Source organism: Brassica rapa, chromosome A05, assembly GCF_000309985.2.
Source record: "Brassica rapa cultivar Chiifu-401-42 chromosome A05, CAAS_Brap_v3.01, whole genome shotgun sequence".
In the NCBI taxonomy this organism is placed as follows: Eukaryota; Viridiplantae; Streptophyta; class Magnoliopsida; order Brassicales; family Brassicaceae; genus Brassica; species Brassica rapa.
This window is the reverse complement of record NC_024799.2, coordinates 13,359,924-13,378,836: the sequence shown is the minus strand read 5'-3', so window position 1 is coordinate 13,378,836 and position 18,913 is coordinate 13,359,924. Positions and strand designations below refer to the sequence as shown.

General features: G+C 32.3%; 3 protein-coding genes across 3 annotated transcripts in view; all 3 read left to right on the top strand.

Moving 5' to 3' along the window:
• The window catches only part of LOC108871926 (ATP-dependent DNA helicase PIF1-like), a 32,511-nt gene extending 21,232 nt beyond the window's left edge, over positions 1–11,279 (top strand). The window contains exons 4-8 of the mRNA XM_033292064.1: positions 70–1,143; positions 1,225–3,359; positions 3,450–3,584; positions 3,974–4,247; positions 4,360–11,279. Of these exons, the coding sequence (XP_033147955.1) occupies positions 70–1,143; positions 1,225–1,769 (1,619 nt within the window). The 3' untranslated portion in view covers positions 1,770–3,359; positions 3,450–3,584; positions 3,974–4,247; positions 4,360–11,279. The remainder of the gene's footprint in view (positions 1–69; positions 1,144–1,224; positions 3,360–3,449; positions 3,585–3,973; positions 4,248–4,359) is intronic.
• Positions 3,441–4,454, top strand: LOC117125669. The gene is made up of 3 exons (XM_033292633.1): positions 3,441–3,584; positions 3,974–4,247; positions 4,360–4,454. Exons 1-3 carry the CDS (start codon positions 3,441–3,443, stop codon positions 4,452–4,454), a joined length of 513 nt encoding a protein of 170 aa, XP_033148524.1.
• Positions 11,280–11,738: 459 nt separating the features above from the next.
• LOC103868699 (gibberellin 2-beta-dioxygenase 4) overlaps positions 11,739–18,913 on the top strand; it is a 36,792-nt gene continuing 29,617 nt past the window's right edge. Inside the window, exon 1 of the mRNA XM_033292076.1 lies at positions 11,739–18,848. Within this exon, the coding sequence (XP_033147967.1) occupies positions 18,502–18,848 (347 nt within the window). The 5' untranslated portion in view covers positions 11,739–18,501. The remainder of the gene's footprint in view (positions 18,849–18,913) is intronic.

The window sequence follows — 18,913 nt, the reverse complement described above, 5'->3', positions numbered from 1 at the left end:
TTTTGTCTAATTAAATTTTCTTATTGTAAGAATGTCTATGTTAATTTAATAAAATTATCAAACTTGCAGATATGAACTTGACCATAGAGCAGATCAAAAATATTGCTCTTACTGAGATCGAAAATCATTTGCTCAGCAATGGTCGTAGCCTCAAGAAATGGCCCCACATGCCAAAGCCAGAAGATTTTGGCTCTTACAACGGCAATCGCCTTATAGATGATGAGCTTAATTATGTTCTGGAAGATCGGCAAAAGGAAAATGAAAGACTTATGGCGATGATAACAGATGAGCAAAGAGGGGTATACGAACAGATTCTGGATGCAGTTTTAAATGATAGCGGTGGAGTGTTCTTTCTTTATGGTTATGGAGGCACAGGAAAAACCTTCGTATACAGAGCACTCTCATCAGCTATCCGATCTAGAGGTATGATTGTTCTAAATACCGCATCAAGTGGAATTGCAGCATTGTTGTTGGAAGGAGGTAGAACCGTACATTCCAGATTTGGTATTCCGATAAATGCAGATGAATTCAGTACTTGCAAGAAAATGGAGCCAGGATCAGATCGTGCAGAATTAGTTAAAGCGGCAAAGTTAATTGTATGGGATGAGGCGCCTATGATGAGCAGACACTGTTTCGAGACGTTGGATCGGACTATGCGTGATATTATAAGATCTTGTGAAGACAAACCTTTTCAGGGTAAAGTTGTTGTTTTCGGTGGAGATTTCAGACAGATTTTACCGGTTATACCTGGAGGTGGTAGAGCAGAGACTGTTTTGGCGGCTCTGAATTCGTCATATCTTTGGGAGCACTGCAAAGTTCTGAAGCTAACAAAAAACATGAGATTACTGGCTGGTCTTACTGATGATGCAGCAAAAGAGCTTCAATCCTTCTCAAACTGGATTTTGGATATAGGAGATGGAAAAATAAATTTGCCTAACGACGGTCAAGTTGAGATTGACATCCCTTCTGATTTGCTGATACAAAATAGTGGAGAAGACCCTATTGAGACTATGGCAAAAGAGGTTTATGGACAAGCTTTTCAAACTTCAACAGATAAGGATTTGTATAGACATCGAGCCATTCTTACTCCCGCAAATGATGAAGTGGATAAAATAAATGATTACATGCTTTCGCAGTTGCCAGGTAACATGTTTTATCATTTATTCTTATGTTCAACTAACTTTTTACATATCACTAAACAAAAGGATTTACATATGCTTTCAGGAGAAGAGAAGGTTTACCTTAGCTCTGACAGTATTATCCCATCCGATGTTGACACAGAAGAAAATGTCGTATATCCTGCAGAGTTTCTGAACAGTGTTAAAGTGGCTGGACTGCCTAGACATTGCTTGAAGCTCAAGGTTGGTGCTCCTATCATGTGTCTTCGTAACATGGATGTTGCAGATGGTTTATGTAATGGTACTAGGCTAATTGTTACTCAGTTACTGCCCCATGTGATAGAAGGTAGAATTATAACTGGAAACAAAATTGCTGGACATTCGGTTTGGATCCCTAGAATGTCTGTCACACCACCTGACACAAAGTTCCCCTTCAGAATGCGTCGAAGACAGTTTCCAGTTACTTTGGCTTTTGCGATGACCATCAACAAAAGTCAAGGTCAAACACTTGAAAGTGTTAGGTTGTTTCTGCCTAGGCCAGTGTTCTCTCATGGTCAGCTCTACGTTGCACTTTCAAGAGTTAAGTCGAGGGAAAACGCAGATAAAAACATTGAATGTTGTCTACAAAAAGTTTTTCAGAATATTTCATAGTCACGGTATGTAATTTTAATCTATTTTCTTTTCAAATACAAACTTTTAAGTATATAGACTGTTACAATTATTTACTTTTTCTATTTTCCAGATGGGTAGTGATGAGTTAGGAGACCGATTGCATTCAGGAGCATCCCGTTTTTTGACTATTTCGATGAAAGTATGTCTACTTTAATATTATTTCATGTTAACTTTTATTTTGAAACTTATAATCTTTCAAATAATGTTAATCCGACAAATTACTTACAAAATTTATTTAATTTTTTGCAGGTTTCTAAATGATTTTGCATTATTTTTTGACAATTGTACTTCATAATTTATATTGTTTATGGATAATTTTTCGAATTTTTTTTAATTATATTTTCTTTTACTATGTCTACACAAATGTTTTTTTTATTTTTAATGGAAAATAAATATTATTCACCAGCATAGATATTTACGACAGATATACAATACATTTCTAATTAATGATAATATAAAATCTGAATCTTCTTAAACTATGCACTATTTATTCCATATTTTGAATGAAAGTTTCTTCGTAAACATACAAATTATTTTAGGATGTTGCAATTATACGTACACACAATATCTGCCTCTTCATACTGAAGTTACTTTGTTCCCTCTCGTCCATCTCAAATTGGTGTGCGATCTTTTTTCCATGCCTGATGAATTCTCCCAAAGACGGTGGTATTATATTGTAAAATCCGTTACTTATAAAATTATATAAGATTTAGTCCATATTTTGAATTTTCTAATGCCCGCAGAAGGTGCGGACCGGTCACCTAGGGTGTGACTGGTAACCAAAGGAATGAAGAGGAACACTATGTTCCTCAATATTCCTTAAACATTTTACCATTCATGAGGAATAAGTTTTCCTTTTTATTCCTCTCCATTCTTTAATTTGTAGAGAATTATAGAACAAATCAATTCCTTATCAATTTTGATAAGGAACAATCATTCCTAAAAATTTATTCCTATTCATTCCTTTCCTATCCGTTCCTATTGTTCCTATGATGGTTACCAGTCACACCCCTAGTATAGCATTAAGTTAATCTATTTTAAAGTTTTTAAATAAAGAAATATTCTTTGGAATATACGCCATTGGGTTTGGATTAGTTTGGAAATACCTAGAGTATGGGTCAGGCAAAATCATTTTAATTTGCATTGTTTAACAGTTAGCGATGGTTTGAGAGGAGTATTTTAGTAGATCTTTCAAATATATCTTTATATATATAATAGGGTTTGTATCTCTCCTGGGCATGCCAGCTCGGATGCCACGCTGGAAATTGAAGCTCCCTCGCGCTGCCTCGTCGGATCCGCACCGTTTCACTAAAGAGTGATTTTGTTGTTACGGGCTTGGCATTTGGGCTTTATGTTGTGTTTGCATACGGCCCGACAGACGACATTCCTCTGCTGGAACCCTGATCAGCTTCTACGCTCGCCTTCGTGATCTCCGCTCTCCTTCGATCGGCGCAGCTGCGATCTATCTCCTGTAACGGTTCTTCGATAATCAATGGACTTAAATCGTCTTTAATCACCACTGCGAAGCTCCCTCATGCGCCGCTCCTCTGCTATATAAAGATCTCACCGGTTCGTATCGCTTTACCTACACTTTAATACTCTCGCGACTCATTCATACTCGAATCTGACCCCTCATCTTTTTCAATGGCCATGGCGAAGGTTTTGTTTTCCGATCTCAAGACTGGGCGGTGCTCATCTGTTGTGGAGGCGAGACTGCTTCGATTCTGGGAGGCTAGGAACGTTAAGCGTGGTGGAGAGCTAATGTGGATGGATCTGCTCATGGTTGATATCAACGTAAGTTCCCCATCCTGATTAGATCTGAACGCGTTTGTATAATATTTTTTAGAAATGTTGATTTTTCATATGTTCTTTGTTCTATAAATATACGAGACTTACTGATCCGATCTGATATTGTATAGCTGTAAAGTGATTATGCGTTTGACTAATATTTTATAGAAATATTGATTTTCCCATATGTTCTTTGTTCTAGAAATATACGAATGTTACTGATCTGATCTAATATTATACATTAGCCGTAACGTGATTTTTTTTATATAAAGATTTGGTTTTGGCATTGATCCTGCTGATTGTTATCTAGGTCTTGGTTCCTGATGTTTATAGTACTGATGATCCGTTTGTGTTTATACCGTTGTAGCACTGATATATTCTTTACTGTGTTTCAGTCGACTGTGATGCAAGTCACGATCAGTGCTGGCCGTCTCCCACAGTTCCGGGAAATGCTCTGTGCCGGGACAATGTTTTCCGTGTCCGGTTTTGATGTCTCCAGATGCGCGCAGAATTTTCGGCTCACTGATTCGTCTTTGATGATCCGGTTCAACGAGTCCACTTCATTCCAGGAGTTGACCGAACCTGGCTCTCCCTTGCCAGATGAAGCATTCCGGTTCCGCACCCATTCGGAGCTGATTGGTCTTGCCAATACTAACACTCAGCTACCAGGTATGTTGATCACAACTGAAACGTCCTTATATGTTGTTGATGCTCTTAGTACATAGAGTTATGATCAGTCTGACTTTGTAAGAAAATAATACCGGTTTCGAATTTGATGTAGACATCATAGGTGAGATATTGAGTGTGAAGAGCACGGTTTGCGATCCTCCAGAGGAGAAGAATCGTGTTATGGTGACTCTGAAGCTGGATAGGTGACTGTCATGTTGACTTTGTTATATATGTTGTCCATATATACCTTTACGGTGTTCTTCTCATGGCCACGGGTATGATCAACAAGGGGAAGAAGATACTTTCGAAGTTGACTGACGCTATTGGTCTTGACTCCGTTGAGACGAGCTGGGAGAGCGTCCAGGCATCATTGAGTCATCTTACCGTGGAAATGAAAGACGTGTACGTGGACTCCCTCATAAGCATGGAACCAGAACTCAATTGCCATCCACCGGGGGTCAACACAGTCTGCTTCAAATGTTACCACGCCTACCTCATGACAGAGTTTTTCGAGATGGCCTTAGGGCTCAACCCAGCGTCTGCAGCTGCTTGAGGAGTTTTTCAGTACACGATGAAGGCGGTTGAACCAGAATCATGTTTTCATGTTCTTTTTAAAATTTCCATTTAAGCTATTAAATGGAATCTCCTATCAGTTTTTTTTTTTAATATTTTCCTGTTATGTTGAGTTTATGCTCAAGCAATTCAGATTTCTGTTTTATTTAATGAAGAATCAAAAATCAAAAAAAAAAGAAGTTAATTATCCAATAAAGAAAACAACGACACTTAACTTACTCTGGTAAATTGAATATTTCCATAAAAACAAATAAATTTAGAAAAATCTGAAAAAAAAAACTACATAATTAACATATTAACCTATAGATATTCAAATCCAGACCGGGTCACTCGAACTGATAATTGCAGCTGCATGTATATAAGTTCGGTTGCGTCGGACCCACGTAAATACGTATTGTCATTACCTACGTACTACAAATTCGCATACAATGCAATTGCGACTACGACCCTAATCAAACACAAACGCACACATCTACATCTTTCCCACGTCATTCCATAGATCCAAGTGAATTCCGCATGAAGATATTACCAAGCAATTCCAAATTTTATTTTATCACCGTATTCGGTCCGGAAAACCCCAACTCCATTATGTCCAAAAAGGCCCAAACTGATCCAATTAGACGGTAGGCCCATCAGGCCCACAAACAATTGATCAACATGGGTTTCCATATTATAGCGAACGTATAACATATGCATAATGTGATAAATAATGGCACAACTAAACATCATAAATATTTTAAAATTATTTTCCACAAAAAAAAATACTCAAATACTCAGATAGTAGTAATATATAGGTATAAAAAACCAATACACACATAATAAAGATAGATATATATGTCATTAACCAACTCATTCCAACGAAGTAACTAACATTCCATTATTTCCATACGGATAAGATAAAAAATCATAGTATATGTTCATTTGTTATTCCTTTGCCCATACTCCAATAATCTAAATCTCATGTATCTACCTATTACTTAACAACATATAACAAAACTCAAACAAACCATCAAACTCCCGAGCACGTCTCCCTCCGATAACTATAATAATATGAACCCTATGAACAACCAAGGTTTATTATACTTATAATTTTAGTTTCAAGATTATTTTATAATTCACAACCCGCCCGTAGGGCGGGCCGATCCTAGTAATGTAATATAGGAGTATAATATTTTAAGCAACATGGTCGACTTCTTTTGAGTATATTCGATTTTTAAATCTACACATTAATATAAATCTACAACACGTAGAAACCGACTTCTACAGATTTAATGTAAATCTAAAACATGTAGAAATGAAAATCTACATATTACTATAATTCTAAAAAACTGTAGAAATCGATTTCCACAAATTAGATGTATTCTACGGATAAGAAATCAGTTCCTACAAAATATAAAAATAAAATATTTAGGAATATTCACTTTCATATTTTTTAAAAAATTTGATTTTTAAAAAAAAAAACGAAAAAAACAAATAAATTACAACTTTAAGGGCATTATTGCCATTTTGAAAATAATTAACCTAATGGGACATAAAATATATGAGATTAGTCTAAATGGACATAATTATCATTTTTTTGCTCTAAAAACAATTTTCCCTATATTTTTTTGGAATAGAGATGAGAAACTACCCTATGCATGGTTGTATATATAGCATTAAGTTAATCGATTTTAAAGTTTTTAAATAAAGAAATATTCTTTGGAATATACGCCATTGGGTTTGGATTGGTTTGGAAATCCCTAGAGTATGGGTCAAGCAAAATCATTTTAATTTGCATTGTTTAACAGTTAGCGATGGTTTGCATTTAAAGAGGAGTATTTTAGTAGATCTTTCAAATATATAATGTAATATAGTAGTATAATATTTTAAGCAATATGGTCGACTTCTTTTGAGTATATTCGATTTATAAATAATATGATAATAATTTGCAAGATCTTATCAAAACAGTTATACAACTAACAACATTACTAAAATTAAGAAAAATTAAAATATGATATTTTGTGACTTGCAAACCGCCAAACTTAATTCTCTTACGATTGAAATTATTATTTAAATTTAAATTTTCTAAAACATATAGGAATTTTCTAAATTTCTAAAACACGTAAGTTGAGAAATTTTAGTATATGTTGCTCAAGTTATAGTACACATTTGTAATACTTTAGAATTGATATTGGGAAATAACTATATGCATTATAATATTTACTTTTGATATATGATATGAAAAAATAGATACAATACGAAAGAGAATTGAGTATGAAATTGACATTGATGTTGAGAAGTGTGTATGAAACTTTGAATAACTTTGTAGTATGATGACCAAACTAAAAAAGACAAATGGTTGCTTTTGAAATTATGTAAGTCATATCCAGTGCCAGTCCGGACTACGGTGGCACCTAAAGCGGACCTCAAAAATTTTACCCCTTGACTATAATTAAAAAAATATACAATACTTTAAGCATGTAACCAAAATAGTACCAAATATTATTAAAACTGTATTTTTGTTTAACAAAAAAAAAATATTTGCTACTTATCTTATATTTGGTGTGTTGAAAGATAAGCAGTCGTATTCTAAAGATCACTTGTTATTATTTATTAGGCATGGGCATTCGGGGTCCCAATCGGGTTTCGGTTTTATCCATTCGGGTTTTGGTTTTTCGGGTTTATCAAAATCAACCCCATTCGGGTTATATAAAAGTTTGGTTTGGGACCGGTTCGGGTTATATCGGGTTCGGGTCGGGGTTAGTAAATCTTCAAAGAACCGGTATAACCCATTGTACTTTCGGGTTCGGGTCCCAATCGGTTCTTCGGTTTTAAAATACCTGATTTGTACATATTTTGTAACTTAAACATAAATGAAATCGGTTCTTCGGATTTAAAATACATGATTTATACATAATTTAATAGCCAAAACATAAGTAAAATTGATTAAAAAAAAAAATCAAACGTGATCATTCAAAATCAAGTGAAAGATAAACACAGTTAGTGATAGAAAAAAAACTAGATAAATAAAATCATAAAACAAAAACTAAGTTCTCATGAAATGAGAAACATTATTCAATGAAAACAAAACCCAAAAAAAACTTTAGGTTTCAACCGCCACATTCCACAATCAACCTTCATATAATAGATAATTATTTTAGAAGTTCAATAAAATCTTAAAGTATTTTGGATACATATTAAGAATTAAGATCATATTTGGTAGAAGTTTTTTTTTGTGATTTTAAATGTTTCGGGTTCTATCGGATATCCATTTAGGTCCGGGTTCGGTTCGGATAATACCCATAACTCAATATACCAAAAAACAGGATCCATTCGGTATTTATATCGGGTTCGAATCGGTTCGGATTCATTTTTATCGGATCGGGTTCGGTTCGGATTTTCGGGTTCGATTTATTTGCCCAGCCCTATTATTTATATTAGTTCACTTGAATAATTTTAAATTTTATTTCTTGATAACTTTTTCTACTAATTCTCAAAATAAAAAAATAAAATTTATAAAATAGAGCAAAACATATTATAGAGTCACTTCAACGTCAATATTTCAATTTGTAAATTTGAGAAGCATTATAGAGTTTCATTGAATATTAAAATTCTAAGATAATTTTATGTGTTTGAATTTCAAAAGTTTTTAAATTTACAAAAATAAGAAAGAAGAAATGATAAAAAGGCATAATAGAAGATGCATGCTTTCCTACAAAAATTAATCACAATTTCATTGTTAATACGAATAATTTTTAATTCAAGTTAATTATTATACTATATCTTGTTAATACATGTATTCTAGTAAGTATTAGCTGAAAGAGATAGAAAAGAAGAACTAGAAAAAAAATAAAATTGTCTTTAATAAAGTAAAAAAAATTAATTAGATCTGTTTTAATTAAATTTATTATCTAATAATATGCATCTACTACAACTTATAAGAAAAGAAACTAGAACTATTGGAAATGGTAATAAAATTGTCCATATCTTTGATGAATATCAAAAAGGTAATAAAAAGTATTAACAAAGAGGATGAAGGCAATATCATTCGAAACGGCTACCTGTTGGTCGGGATAAGAATGTCTAAGACCACTAGACTAAAGTGATGCTTTCAGATAATTGGCGTCCCTAATAAATATATATATATATTGGTGCCTAAAGCCCTTGCTTTATGGGCTTTAGCCCAAGGCCAGCCATGGTTATATCATATACGTTTAAGTATGTATTTTAAACACTGATATAATTAAATTGATGAGTTGATAGTAGTTGTAAATCATAGTGCCAAATGAGTATATGCATTGGTATTTACAGTTTTGTTTTATGATATTAAAATATGAATGGCACATTTGTAATATCTAAAGAGAAATGTTTCTGGTGGTTCCATTCACTTTTGAGTTTATGATCAAACTCAATAACGTAATGGCTTGTTTTTAATATATGCAAGTTTTGGGCCTTATGGCGAAGTTTCATGAAGAGTAGGTGCAGTAAATGAAATCCGAATTGTATATGCGACGATTGTTTTGGAAATACGCTTGATATATTCTGGTATTTCTCTTATTTTTATTTATTTTACTAAAGAAAAATCCAGTGGCATGCCTTGTAATTATAGGAGAAAATAAAAGCAGAATCATAGGAGGGATTCTGCTTTAAGAGTATAGATTATTTTTGGTTTATTATAGAAGGACCAATCATAACACGAAATATGAATTGTAATCAATTTGTATCAAAAATGTAGTGCTATATTTAAGTTAATAACATCATACAACTATTGCTATCGTATCTTCATATTTCGTAGCGTTAAAAAAAATATTATCGTAGAGGGAAGTACCTATGATGGTTGTCGATGACTTAACATTTACGAATTTGCTATGAAAACACCTAAAATAGCATATTTTTGCGCTAAGAATGTACATATTCTTGTAGTGTGTTTTCGTGGCTGGTAGTAATACAATCAGCTGGAGATCAAGTCTACAAAGTGTAGCAGCTATGTCAATGACTGAAGCAGAGAATATGACATTGGTTGACACTGTCAAATAAGGAATGTGATTAAGGGGCTTAGCGGACGAGCTAAGATTCAAACAAGACACAAATTTAGATATTGTGTGACTCTCAAAATGCACTGTGTCTAGCAAAAAACAATGTGTATCATGAAAGGACTAAGCACATCAGCAGAAAGATGCACTTCATCATAATATTATCGGTCAAGGAGATGTAAATGTAAAGAAGATTTGTACTTCAAGGAATCTTGCTGATATTTTAGCCAAATAATTTTCAGATTAATTTTCAATTATTTTTATTTTTAATTATAATTATTTTTGGTTTATTGTATAAGGACCAATCATAACACGAAATATGAATTGTAATCAATTTGTATCAAAAATTTAGTGTTATATTTAAGTTAATAACATCATACAACTATTGCTACATATCTTCATATTTCGTAGCGTTAAAAAAAATATTATCATAGGGGGGAGAAGATACCTTTGATGGCTGCCGATGACTTAACATTTACGAATTTGCTATGAAACACCTACAATAGCATTATTTCCGCGCTAAGAATGTAGATATTCTTGTAGTGTGTTTTCATGGCTGGTAGTAATACAATCAGCTGAAGATCAAGTCTACAAAGTGTAGCAACTATGTCAATGACTGAAGCAGAGAATATGACATTGGTTGACACTGTCAAATAAGGAATGTGGTTAAGGGGCTTAGCGGACGAGCTAAGATTCATGCAAGACAAAATTTTGATATCGTGTGCTCTCAAAATGCACTGTGTCTAGCAAAGAAAAATGTGTATCATGAAAAGACTAAGCATATCAACAGAATGATGCACTTCATCATCAATATTATCCGCCAAGGAGATGTAAATGTAAAGAAGATTTGTACTTGAAAGAATCTTGCTGATATTTTAGCCAATGTGGTTCACGTTAAGAAGTTTTAGGAGGGTGTGGAATTTCTCGGTATGGCCAAACACTAAGGAGGATTGGTGTTGCCTAGGAAGACATAATTTTGCATGACATAAGTGGTGGATAATGTTTGATATCATCAAAGTAGAGTTTTTTGGATTCGTCAAGGACTCTGTCAAGCAATCCATCAAGGACTTATTTCAGGATCAAGATCAAATAGCTTGAACCAAGACAGGAAGTCACATTAGAAAAAGGAAATACAATTTTTATGGTGTTATTGATATTCTCGAAATATTATTTTCATGCTGTTATGAAATTTGAAACTATTTTGCAAATATTCCTAATTGGTTTTATGAAAAGACGTATGAAACCCTAATACAACTAGGTTAATGTAATTTACTTTCATTATTTAAAGGAAAAAAGTTTCCTAACTACACGAAGTTTACACTAATATAGTGGAAATCATCCAATATATGAAAATGTGTCAACAACTACACGAAGTTTATGTTAATAAATGTCACATATACGAAGTAAATAATAATATGGTGGTAACATCACAATCGGATTTAACTGATTTTAAGCTAAGTTAATGGGGTCAATCCGTAATTTACTAAACTTAATAAACTTGATGATTTATTAAGTTTAATAAACTGAATTGATTGTATTAATAAATTTAGTATATTTAATAAACTTTAACTTAATAAACTTAATAATTTATTATAATTAATAAATTTATTAAACTTAAGAAACTTAATAATTTAATAAACTTAATAAACTTAAACTCAATAAACTTAATGGTTTATTAAGTTTAATAAACTTAATTGATTTTATTAATAAACTTAGTAATTTAATAAACTTTAAGTTAATAAACTTAATAATTTATTATACTTAATAAATTTACTAAACTTAATAATTTAATAAACTTAATAAACTTAATAAATTTATCAAACTTAATAAATTTATTAAAATTAATAAACTTAATAAAATTATTAAAACTAATAAATTTAATAAATTTATTAACTTTATTAAATGATTAAGTTTATTAATAAATGATTAAGTTTAATAAGTTTATTAATAAATGACTAAGTTTATTAAGTTTATTAATAAATGATTAATTTTATTAAGTTTAATAAATTTATTAATTTTTACAAGTTTAATAAATTTATTAAGTTTATTAAGTAAGTTTAATAAATTATTAAGTTTATTAACAAAATTAATTAAGTTTATTAAACTTAATAAATTATTAAATTTAGTAAATTACGGATTGATCCCATTAACTTAGCTTAAAATCAATTAAATCCGATTATGATGTTGCCACCATATTATTATTTACTTTGTGCATGTGATATGTATTAACATAAACTTCGTGTAGTTGTTGTCGTCTCTTTTCTCTTATGCAAGTAAGCTAATTTGTAAGATTTATATAAAAGGAGTTTGTGTGGTATCTTTTCTCTTATGCAAATATGTGCTTGACATATTCATTGTAGATAAACTCTGATTACACAATTACATTGTGTCTATTTTATTGGTTTTTTGCCTTTTTCTTATATTGTTTTCAGTTCCAGAAATTCACGTAAACGAGTTCTTCAGTAAATGTGTTAGCGAGTTTGCATGTTTGATTTTTGTTTCTGGATCAAATTATATCAGCCGCATGGGCGGAGGTAGGTGGAGAGTGGATGTGGCAGCTGTCCACTATGATTACTTTTAGTTAGTGTTATTTTGTATTGAATTTTAATAATTACTCCTGATGAAAATTTGAATTTACAAATGTATTACTAATATTTTATAGTTTTGCTCCGGGTAAAAACTATTCATAGATCCGCCGCTGATCAGCCTTAGAATCTCGACAAAACAAGTGATCAAAAACATATGGTTTTCTTCAAAGGTCAAATTAGGTTTTAATATCAATATTTTTTTCACTTATCATTCAAAATATTATCGATCACGTTATCATAACATATTCAAACTATTGGAAGTGGGCTATATATGGAAATTTTAAATTAATTCGAGTCAGTGAAGCTACCCATAAAAGCCTGGCTACGAAAACTGAACCAGTTTATAATATAAATGTGGCATTTGGTGATCAGTAAATTTGTGTATATGTGAGAACAATGTTCCATATATAGGAATGTACCACTGGTTCCCATGAACTTGATCCGACCAAATTCAAAGACAGCTATTTTTTTATTTTATTTGGATTTGACAATGTTGAGTTATGGTTTATTTGAAAGCATAACCAAAATCTTTATAGTCTCAAGAACCCAACAAATAGGAAATGTCGTATAATAGAATAACTTTCCATATGATATCACCGCCAATGTTTACTTTTCCACGAGTTGTAAATCATTCTGTATTTTGTTGCGAATTATGTAGAGAAAGAATACTATGCCGGTCGGTTATTATATAATCCCACGTAGGTTGTCTGTTATTTATGCAACTAAAGCAAAGTATAATATTCGCGGAAAAGGTAATACAAATGTTTTTTTATGTATATTGTCTTATTGTATAGTAAAGAGGTCAACTTCTTTTGCAAAATTGGGAATTTGCGGTTCTACTTTAGCCTGGAAGTCTTTGTTTAGACGAATATCCCGAGGAATACAAATTAATATATGTGAAAGAAGTTTACAAAGAATATTTGGAGAATAGTTCTATTCCTACTTAAAATAATCTTAGTGTGATTTCATATACCTTTGAGTAAAATTTTACTCTAAAAATAGTTCTTACTTTCATTTTCCCTTTTTGATACCAATCAAGAGAAATAACATTTCAGCTATTTATTTTAAAATTAAAGAAATAAAAAAAGAGAGTAATTTTTCCTGCACTTTAAACAAGTGAAAACATTTACACTAAATTCTTTTTTTTGAACTACCCATTTACACCAAATTCGCATAATTTATTTTGGTTTTTTTTTTTTTGCAAAATTGACTCAAAACTCAAAGTCAACCAAAAAACTAAATTATGTTTTTTGGGACATTTCATTTGTCCTATTTACCCCACAAATTTAGATTATTCACGAAAATGCCATTATTTTTTTTCCAAAAATGACATTTTTACTTTTTCAACCTCATCATCTTCAAATACTTACAAGATTGTCATTGCCATCAATACACCAACCACCATGAACAACCAATTTAAAGCTCTTAATGCACTTCAAATCGATTTATACTTCTTTTTCTCAATTCTTATGAACTAAAAAAACATCTCTTTCATCTTCTCTCCATATTCATCTAAAAAAAACCCAAGAATTTGATTCTAAAAGTTTTATGGTTCATAGAGCTATTGAAGATTACGATTCTTGGTGGGTCACTTTTGCTTGAGATTCTGGGTGCTTGGAGAAGACTTATGTGTGTGAAACAAGTTATCTCACTGGTTGAAACTATGAAATCAATTTTTTTTCCAGATATGTTCGCCCAGACGACTTCCGAGCAAGTCTTTTGGCTGTAAACAACTTACATGGAAGTCTTCTGCTCAATGCAGATGTTAGTTTTGCAATTGACTTTTAAATGTGTTTTAGAGACGACTTACATTGAAGTCGTCCATCTTTGTTTGTTAAAAAAAAATTTGAGACAACTTTCATGTAAGTCGTCTAGGGGAAACGAGTTACTTTTGCATTTGACCGGACTGTGTCAGAAATTTGACTTTTCCTGGATGACTTTCGTGTAAGTCATCTAACGGACGACTTCCGTGTAAGTCGTCTAGAAAAAATATTTTTTTTTGCTTTATTTTTCAATTGCAAAACTAACCTGAGACGACTTACAGGAAAAGTCAAATTTCTGACTTCATCCAGTCAAATGCAAAACCTAACCCGTTTACCCTAGATGACTTCCGTGGAAGTTGTCTGCATCAATGTTTAATAAAATTTCATTTTCTCAAAAACTATAAAGACTTTTTAATATTTTTTTGTTAATTCATGTATATTAGTCGATATTTGAGCTCCTAAATGAAATTTATAACTTAATTGGTTTTAATTATGAGTTTACCGACATTCATGTGTATTAATGTTCCAGATTGGAAGTCTTCTATGTTAGTTTTTGTAAATTGGTTAAGTAACTTTAAGATATGGTTATTTAATTTTCAAAAGTGTTTAGTAACTTCAAGAATATCAAGAAACATGGTTTAATGTGTCTTCTTAGAACATAAGATATGAAATTTCAATTTTCACTTAAAATTTTGAGTTTCCTGCTTAAATTTTAATTTTTCGCTTAAATTTGTCGTTTATATTTCAGTTTCCCTCTTTAAATTTAAGTCTTCCGAGAAGACTTCCCATAAGACTTCTAATGAAAGTGTTCTATCTTTGAACTTATGTAATGGTTTATTTTTTGTGAATTTGACTAAGTTTTCTTGAGAATTCTTCTCCCTTAGTTGTAATAAATTTGATTATTTTTTTGTGTTATTGTGTTTTGCTATAGAAGTTGTATCAATAACTTTAATTATGTCAAGTAATTTTGGCAAGATAATATTGCGGAATATGAATATATTTACCAAATTTTCTTATTAATATCTCTTCAAATTTACAAAAAAAAATCACAACTAAAGGAGTACACATGCAAATCACAAAACATAGCACAAACAAAACTATTATAGATCATTCATCTACAAAGACAAGCTTGGACTCCACTTGATATGGAAGAAGACTCCGTCAGAAGACTCTCATGTAGTCTTGTACTCTCATGTAGTCTTCTAGCACATTATATTTTAGAAGACTTTGGAAGACTTATGAGAAGTCTTCTCGGAAGTCTTTGGAAGACTTATGAGAAGTCTTCTCGGAAGTCTTCTAAAATATAATGCGTAAGAAGACTTCCAGGAAGTCTTTCAGAAGACTTCCTATATAAATCTTCTAAAGTCTGCTCCAGATTTGAAAACATATATATCAACCCCAGATCTGAAAAACATGTATATCAAACCCCAGATCTGAAAAACCTGTATATCAAAAAACGTTCAAATGGTTTAAAAACAAAGAAATGTATGGAAGATTATATAGATATACTTTTATAGAACACACAACCTACATATCCAAGTGGAAGATGAGAACTATTTGGTTAAAAACATGCAACAAAAAGATAGATTAGTGAGAAAGACATGAGACAAAAATAAAAAATTCATATAAATTTTGGTGTTTTCACGTCAAAGAGATTAGAGTGGGTTTGCAGAGTTTTAGTTTGGGAAAAATGTATGAACTTTATGCAACAGGAGGTTACCAAAATGAAGAAAAATCAGATATAACAACTTACCAAAATGCTCAGATATGTTATGAAAGGAGGACATGTGAGAAGACTTCGTTAGAAGACTTCTTGGAAGTCTTCTAACGAAGTCTTCTAGCGCATTATATTTTAGAAGACTTCCAAGAAGACTTCCCCATAAGTCTACCAAAGTCTACTCCAGATATGAAAAATATGTATATCAAACCCAGATCTGAAAAACATGCATATAAAAAACGTTCAAATGGCTTAAAAACAGAGAAAATGAATGGAAGATTAGATAGATCTACCTTTATAGAACACACAAAAAATACATATCTAAAATTAATAGATCTACTTTTAAATGAGTGGAAGATGAGAACCATGTGATGAAAAGCCTGCAAAACAAGATAAACTAGTGAGAAAGACACGAGACAAAAACAATAAATTGATATAAAGTTTGGTGTTTATGAGTTTAAAGAGATTAGAGAAAGGTTGGAGAGGTTTAGAATGAGGAACATATCATTTTTGTTGCAGCCATTTGAGAGGAGGAAAGAGAATGTGTAAATATTTCTTTATATATCGAGACAAAAATTCCAATAAGGTTAAATATTTTTGATTGAGAGGACTTTCTAGTAAGTCTTCTAATCGACAGACAACTTACATGTTAGTCATCTAGACCCTAAACATAACCCCTAAACTAAATTAACTAACTAAACACTTCATAAAATCAAAATAAACTTAAAAAGTGTTTACTATACACAGAAATAAACACATAGGTAAAATTTTATTTTTTCAAAAAAACATTTAAGCTTTCCAAAATCTAATCCTAAGAATACATACAATACTACAACATATGTTGTCAAACCCTAAGCCAAAGAATATCATGATTAACTACTTTTACTCATCTATGTTGAAAACTATTCAATTTTATTAAATCTTAAAATCCAGGACACGAACCTGGATAGAAAATCTACGCTTCTCTAACCGATGATAAGAATGATATAACTGGATTTTTAGTGATTTTAACCATGGTATAGTCCAGTTTTAGAGTTTTGATTACTTGTTCTGAGTCCGTTTTATAGTCTTTACAGGTTCATGTGCGTTTGGAACACTTTAGAGATTATGGAGGCACTAAGAGCATCAAGAGGAGTTATGTTCAAAAGTTGAAGCCGGAGCCGATATTTGAAGACAGTGTTGATCGACACTCCTCTGGTGTTGGTCGACACCAATGCTGATTCAACAAAGCCGACAATATTTCAAGAATTTCACTTTGACCCAAAAGTTTCCATATTTGTAAGAAGACCCATGGCGAGTTTTAGATCTAGTTTATGCTTTTAAGTCGTTAGCACACTTTTGGTGCCGGTCGACACCCATGCTGATTTGAAAAGGCTGACCCATATTTCAAGAAATGCACTTTGGCCTATAAGTTTCCATATTTTTAAGAAGACCCTTGGCGAGTTTTAGACATATTTTATGAGCCGTTGTTTAGGCTATGCTTTTATATTTTGAGTGACATTGGAGAGAAGGTCAGAGAACTCCTTCAGAGAGATCGATTATAACTCCAATATTTCTTACTCTATCTATTTTTTTTTCTTTATTTAGATTATTGTTATGTCTTGCATGATCATGTCTAAGTAAACCACTTAATTCATGTCCTCCGGTTGACCCTCCTTCTTCGCTGACCTTAATTCATGTCGTCCCCTTGAACTGGAAGACACAAATTTGTTCACTGACGTTTGAGTTCTCTCTTCAATATGTATCACCATTGCATGGAAAAGGAGGCGTCAGACAGAGTCACACGCCTATACCGGCAAGGCTTCGTTGGAGATCTTAGAAGGAGAAAACTAGATCTGACTCATCCTTAGACCTAAAGGTCGATTCTTGCCTCTTCTGCCGTTTTGTGAGCCTCACCGTTACTCCAGTGAAAGCAAAAACATGATACCGTCACAACGCAAAAGGAATCTCCGGTAGAGTCTCATAGACCCAGAGTAACTTGCTTATTGGCATATATAAGACATTGAGAAAGAGAGCAAAAAGAAAAAGAGGAGTAGAGAAAGGAGGAAGAGTTTCCGGCGTCCGAGTTAGGACTGATTGGAAATTCTAAAGAGAAGTTAGAGTTTTTTTTTTATTTTAGAGAGAGAAGGAGTTAGTTGTACATGTATATAAATTCAGCTTATTTAACGAGTGTTTTTGCATCAGGTACTAAATCATGTCGGGCAATTTTTTTCTGTAAATTGGTGAAAATCATCAAAACTTATTTGTGTACGAAAGTAAAAGCAAAAAATAATTAAAGTTACGGATAAGTTGCAAAATAACAACCAAAAAGCTACATGAAGTCTTACTTCTAATGTGTTAGCAAGTATAAAGGATGCGATAAAACTTCAACAAAGCATTAGTATTTCTCTTTTATCTTTAATTACCAACCTTAAATATTTATAAGATTCCACCAATAATAGTATTAACCCGTTGGTGCCTAATACATGCACGTGATAACCATTTTTGGTCGCGAAAATTCTCTCTCTCTCTCTTTGTGTATATAAATATATCTACACATACAGACCTACACTAATTCTTTTTTTTGAAATCATCTTCTCAATAAAATCTCTCTCTCTAAAGATGGTGAAAGGGTCCCAGAAAATCGTGGCCGCAGATAAAGGCATACCAATAATAGACATGTCGCAGGAGAGATCACGAGTGTCGATGCAGATAGTCAAAGCCTGCGAGACTCTCGGCTTTTTCAAGGTGGTCAACCACGGCTTTGACCGAACCATCATCTCAAGGATGGAGCAAGAGTCCATTAACTTCTTCGCTAAATCGGTTCACGAAAAGAAATCGGTTGAATCGGTTAACCAGCCATTTCGTTATGGCTTTAGGGACATCGGTCTCAACGGTGACTCTGGTGAGGTCGAGTACTTGCTGTTTCATACCAACGACCCCGCTTTTCGCTCTAAGCCATCCTTCCGGTACGTATATTGTGTAACCTTATTTATAAAGTTATACGATTCGAGAGTTTGAGTCTCAAATAAAC